Source organism: Chrysochloris asiatica, unplaced genomic scaffold (genome assembly GCF_000296735.1).
Source record: "Chrysochloris asiatica unplaced genomic scaffold, ChrAsi1.0 scaffold00196, whole genome shotgun sequence".
In the NCBI taxonomy this organism is placed as follows: Eukaryota; Metazoa; Chordata; class Mammalia; order Afrosoricida; family Chrysochloridae; genus Chrysochloris; species Chrysochloris asiatica.
In genome coordinates, this window is record NW_006408714.1 from 5254370 (window position 1) to 5261103 (window position 6734).

A 6734-nucleotide genomic window follows, 5' to 3' on the forward strand; every position below is an offset into this window, starting at 1 on the left:
CTGACTAGAGTTTAGTCAAGCAGTTTCTAGGTAGGCAAAATCAGGTAAAATCAGTTTGGTCCTTACAATACTAGCAGAGGGATTTCACTCTTCAGTGATGATAGCTTCATTTAGTTGAAAATAAGAGGCAGTTTTACCGTGAGCACAAACATAAATGGTCTCATTTTCCCATCCAAGAACTCAGAGCAACTCAACTCTCAAGAGGCTTCTCCAGTGTTCCCAGGTAGAAGAAGATGGCAGAGAATCAGAAAGCATTCTGGGAATCATTTGTTATACGTGTAAAATGATATTCATGTAATTTGGGGAAGTAAATGCTTAGATTCAAATATAAGAAAACAACGTGTATCAGTGATGAAAATCACAAAACTCACCGATTGTACTGAGGACTTTGTTAAGGTGTAAACTCAACTGTTTTGTGTGCAAATTTGTATTGTTTCTTTTAAGAGCTCCCTTAAAGTCAATTCTAGAACTGATTAGAGCTCTTATAATTCAATTATTTGTGAAATCCACCCTGGAGGGAGACTTAAAAGAGGGAAGGAGGGAGTGCAAATTTAAGAGTCAAGATATAGGTTTAACACATTTAAAACAAAATTTAGGAAAGAGCTCAGATTTGAGGGATGAATTTCTCCTTTCCTTTAATTGATGCTTTAACAAAGTTGGAAAGATTGTATGGTTTGGTTATGTTAAGTTGTTATGTGTACAGCAAAGCTTTACTCCCATTAAAATAAAAATAAATAAATAAATCTTCAAATGTGTACACCGAAGAACTTGCAGAAATTTATACTTAAATGTTCAATCAATTATGTTAGTAGTTGTTAAACTGCCGTAAAGTCAGGTTTGATTCAGCGATTGTATGTAGGGCTTTCCAGGAATGTCTGGTAAGCTTTAACTGCTGACCTTGTGGTTCAAACAGACCAGACCATATAGTGATTTATCTTATTGGGAATGGACTGTTTACTTTTGTGCTACATATAACAGTCAAAATAACACAGAGTTTTAACATATTCTCTTTCTCTCTCAGTTTAGGGATACAAATATAAGGAAAAATTTACAAATTAGATCTTGTAATGTGTTGGAGTCCTGATGTGGTGCTGTAGGATAAGCACTGTACCACAGAGTCTGTTTAAACAGCAAGGTCAGCAGTTCAAACCCACAACTGTTCCTCACAAACCCTAAACAGGGTTGCTATGAGTCAGAACTGACTCAATGGCACTTAACAATAACATAATGATTATTTTAATCCTAACATAATACCCTTGTGAAATCAACATTTATTTTGCTAATGTGAACATCAGCTTACATAGCCATAAAGTATATAAAAAAATGGAGCAATGTAGCATCACAATTAAAAAAAATTTTTTTAACTTAATATGATACTTCATCTTGCAATTAATAGGTCATCAGAATTCCCTTTTGTTAGCAGACATTATAATTTTTCATAGTTTATGCTAAGGGAAAATTTATGCCAGACTTGGAGCTGGAGGGTGATTCATGAAGGGCTTCTGTCATTGGTCAGTCCTCTGATGGTTCATCTATGGTTAAAATGCTCTCTTAAGCAAGATTCCTAAGCAGAGTGTTCAAGTAATAAAAAGTATATAGACTAAGTAACCTAAAATCTAGACCACCACAAATAATGTAAAATAAATAGGAGAAAATGTCAACTCCTGGAAATTTTAAACATAGTACAACTCCCTCTTTGTATTTCTGTCCCAGTTTTCAGAATCATAATGCTTATTGATTTATATATGTAGATTATCAAACCAACAAAATGGAATCTAGCATTTTAGAATATTTTAAAACAACAATGAAAACAAACTGAATGTTTTCTGCCAAATCCTCAGTTAAGCAGAAAACCTCATCTTGCTTTTGTTACTCTAGTATTTTAGCTGTTAAGTGCCTTCAAGTCGGTTCCAACTCATAGTGACCCTGTATATAGTTTCTGATGCTTTAAATATTCGCGGGAGCAGAAAACCTCACTCCTGCAGAGCAGCTGGCGACACCACTGAGAACCAGGTGGGATATAGTTTCAGTGCTTATAATACGAAGCCACCTTGCTCGCTCCTAGTGTTTTCAGTGGCAGTTCATTTATTTTGATTTCACTTTGTGTGTTTTCCTTTTTTCCTCTCCCCATCCCCCACTGCCAAAAACAAAAACAAAAAACTGCAAATGGAAATCCCTGGGTGCTGAAAGGTTGGAGGTTTAAGTTGTACCTAGAGGTACCTTGGAACAAAGACCTCAAAAATCAGCCACTGAAAACCCTACGGAGCACAGATCTACTCTGACATAACATAAGGTTGCTATGAATTGGCATCCACAGCTGGTGATGCTTTCTCCCAGAAGAGTTGCGGGGTCCTTTTTATTCTTTTGGCTTAGTTTTGTTTCTGCAGACTAGAAACAAGCCAGAAGTCTGGTGAGGGAGTGGGTTTGACATAATCCTAGGAACAGCTAGTACCTTTGTCCTGCTCCCTCATAGAAACTACGGAGGTAGCAGCACTGAGCAGGGAATGGAATCCTAAGAAGCATTCGGATACTCTAAGTTTTAAAGATCCATGAGAACGAGAATTGGGAGGCGCTGCAGGATAATGCAGTGGACCACAAGGTCAGTTTGAACCTCAAGGTTGGCTCACGCTCACCCGCCACTCCTCAAAAACCCTATACAGAGTCACTATGAGTCAGAACTGACCCAAAGGCACTTAAAAACAACAAAATGAAGATCTCAGGGCTCTGCTCTCAGAGACTTTGGCACATTCCCTAGGGGAATGGGCAGGCGAGTAGAGGAACTTCCAAATGTCTCAAATTGGTGATTTCTTCGTACCTTGTTGAGTGGAGATTCAGTCCTATTTGATTTAAATGAAAAGTAATAAAGTCGTCTTTCTTGTACCAAACTACAACTTTGTGCCAAATCCATCCCTGGTGTGGTGTGTAGTTTAGTTATTATATGAACCACAATGTTTTAAAGGACTTGGGTAACTTATACTGAATACAGGTTAATTATATATTTGGTCTAAAAAGGTCAATCAATGGAAGCAATTTTCTACCCATTACTGTAATCTGTCCATCAATGCATTTTCATTTTCTTGATTTATTTTTACAAAGTCTCTATTTAAGAATTTACACACAGAGCTGACTTCTACTTTATTTGATCAGTTTTTCTGATCTCAACCATAAAAGTATAGCCATATCCAGACCAGAAAGTATTTTATAATTAATTCTGAATTCTTATTCTACACTAAGACCTTTCCCAAACCTTTTTTGGTTTATTGCTAATTCTTGGGCTTCATAGAATTCTCAGAAGCCCCATCTGATTCTTGGCAAGATAAAAAGGGAAGACATTAAAGTAGTTCTTAGCTAATAACATCCCTGCCTCTGATTCGTTAGCTATGGCTTCTGCAATTTGTCTTTTTTTAACCTTTTTTTTTTTTTTCAAATGGAAAAGATTCAAAATATGTGTTTACATAGATACAATTCCATATATTTATCTAATCACAAATACAGAAAATAATTTTCAAAATATCCCTCACCCCACCCTGGAATAGATGGAAATTAAAACAGGTCAGAGATGTGAAGTTGCACAGGTTTGAGATGAGGAGAAACAATAAATAAAAAAGGAAGGCATGGGGGACAAAGGAAAGATAGGCATGGACTTTCCACTAAGGAAAGAATAACTGTTATATAAAAATTATGTACAAGAATGTACAAAAGGAGGGCAAATGTATTTAATTAAAGGACGTTTATCAAGTCCCAGTGTGGCACTGCAGGATAACATGCTGGATCACAAGGTCAGTTTGGACCACAAGGTCGGCAGTTCAAACCCACCAGGCACTCTCTGGAAACCCTATACAGCCTTTCTATGGGTTGGAACCAACTCCACAACATTTAACTACAACAACAACAAATCAAGTGCTTAGACAGAGTGACTTTGAGCACAAGATCGTGTTGCTAATAATATTGGTTCCATACTTTTGTTTGAACAATTGCTCTCTAGATGTTCATACTAATCATATTTGAATAAACAACTTTTGTCAGTAAGATCAAGCATCAGGAATGAAGAGACAGCAAGCTTCTCTGTTGCTTGTATGCTGAAATGGTCTATATCACTCTATGGTAGCAGTATTTTGACCTACCTGGCTGCAATCCGGCCAAGCTCTAGCAAACAGAGACACACTTCTCGGGGTTGCTTGTGAAGGACTGAAAGATAAGACAGAGGGGACACCTTTATAATAGAAAGGACTGTAATACGGCTCAACAGTGAACATGCTTACAAATAATCCTCAACCCTCATGCTCCCAGTAAGTGGACTGTCTATGCATAAGGTTTCATTTTGACATCCACAAAAACCATACTATATATACTACAGTGCACGTGCTACTAAAGTCTCAGGCACCTGTCTCAAAATTCTTTGCCCAATCGTGCCCCCCCAAATTAGTCTATGAAAATCTCACCCTGAAAATACTTTTTTCAGTTAGTTAGTAATAGTAAGCCAGTGTTTCAAACACATGTAGCTATAATTATGATATAAATAGTACACAGATGTTTGAAAAGGCACAGCATACTGGGCTCATGCTGAAAAGGAGGTTTGTGATCATATTGGGTCTACCTTTTCAGTGACATTAGCAGTAATGATTCCATAAATAAGAATGAATATTATACACGGCAGTCTTTTTTTATCCTAAAAGTAATTAATTCAATGTCAAGTGAGACATTGAAAGTATATATCCTCTCCTAATCAACTCTAATTAAATGATACTTTAGACAGAAAAACACCTTTAACAATCAATTTTGTAAATATGTACTAATCTACTTCAGTCAAGTTTGCCCATCAAATGAGAAAATTAGAAGACTCTACTGTACTTTAACATTTATAATATAATTGTATGATTTAATAAATGCTTTACAGATAGCTTTAGACACGCTCATAATGTTGACAACTCAAACTTGGATTTGCTGAACCTATCAGAGGACTATGCAGTGGTGATGTTCCTTTTTTTAAAACAAAGAGATTGTCTTAAAGTTATTTTTAAAACATCTAATAAAGACAACAAGAAAACATTACATTGACAACAGTCTTTGCATAGACATGATTAATATCCTAATCAATGAGAATACTAACTTGTTGGTAAATATAAATAATAGCTATGAGGCTTGAATTCTCAAATATTGAATTTTGTAATGATTCAATTTCCCAGCATTATGCTATTCCTTTAATGTGACTATAAGATTCTTTCTCTCCACAGATTGTGATAATGCCTATTTGACTCACAGACATCACATGGGATTCTTTGGAAATGTGTGTTGAATAGAAAACAATGTGGTAAATAGTAATGTATGTAATTTTATTTGCTTTAAAAAGACATGCAATTTTACTATTACATGGGTTTTAAATGTCACTTTAAAAGCTTTTACAATAAATTGTAATCCCATCAACTGTGACCATTAAAATAGAATTGATTATGGAAAACCCCAAACTAGAGATATTTCCATTTTTTATAATATAAATTTTAGTCTCAGCACATCTTCAATGAATGGTCACAAAACCCTCATTAGGAGAGCTCCAAATTATTTTACATCTAATTAAAGGGGCTTACTTACCAACAATGGCACTCGACAACAACAACAACTTACTAACAACAAGAACAAAATAAAGCTACTACCTCCAATTTCAAATGCACTGTTAGTTGACTCAGGGAGTCCTGGAGACGCAGAGGTTTAGTGCCTGGCTGCTAATCAAAGGGCTGGTGGTTCAAGCCCACCAGCCACTCCAAAGGAGACAGATGTGGCAGTATGCTTCTATAAAGATTACAGCCTTGGAAACACCATGGGTAGCTCTACTGTATTGTATAGGATTGCTATGAGTTGGCATTGACCCAGGGCAAGTATTTTTTGTTTGTTTTTAGTTGACTCTGGCTGGAATTATGCAAACTTCACAACTTTTGATACATTAAAACAACTTCCGTGCAATACAACATAGACACTGTCACACCCCATAGGCATCCAATTCAAACAGAAAACAAGAATAAACATCACAAAGGAAACAGAAACAAAAGCACAATAATCAAAATCCAGCTTCCATTCTTGAACCTGAACTTCTGAATCGGACTTTTTCACCTTGCCTGTGATAGATACAAAGTAACAAAAAAGAGTTTTGAGAGGGAGAAAGGACTGCGTAAAGTCTGAGGAACTACATAAAACCTAAGGTCCAGCTAATATCCTCATCTTATATGAAAATTATTTGAGGCAAGTGGCTGAAGCTCCAGAAGTTTTGGATTTAGCTCTTTGCATTTCTTGGTGGAAACAGTATGAAAACATGACAATTATTCATAAGCAGAATAGCATGGAAGTGCAGGAAATAACCGACTATAAAAAAGTAAATGCCTGACACAAATATAATGGCTCTTTAACCAGCTTTTTGTACATATTCTGAGGACAAATCAACCATGAATCCTGATGTGGTGCTGTAGCACTGGATTAGCTGTTCAAACCCACCAGCTGCTCCTTGAAAATCATATACAGGATTGCTATGCATTGGAACTGACTAGATGACATTTAACAACAATAATATCAACATTGGTGTGTAAACATGTCAATTTCACCCAAAACAATTTATTGCTTAAATTTATTCTGAAAGAAGAAAGTCATTGCATGATTCTCTATTTTTTTTTCCTAACAGAGCTCTGGTAGCGTAGTGGTTACGAATCGGGCTGCGAGCCGCAAGGTCAGCGGTTCGAAACTATCAG

The 6734-nt window shown here is 36.2% G+C and overlaps 1 protein-coding gene across 1 annotated transcript in view; it reads right to left on the reverse strand.

Annotated features, from left to right (window-relative positions):
- Nucleotides 1–6734, reverse strand: part of GAS2 (growth arrest-specific 2) — a 196544-nt gene that overhangs the window by 102678 nt on the left and 87132 nt on the right. The window contains exon 5 of the mRNA XM_006872394.1: nucleotides 4125–4188. Within this exon, the coding sequence (XP_006872456.1) occupies nucleotides 4125–4188 (64 nt within the window). The remainder of the gene's footprint in view (nucleotides 1–4124; nucleotides 4189–6734) is intronic.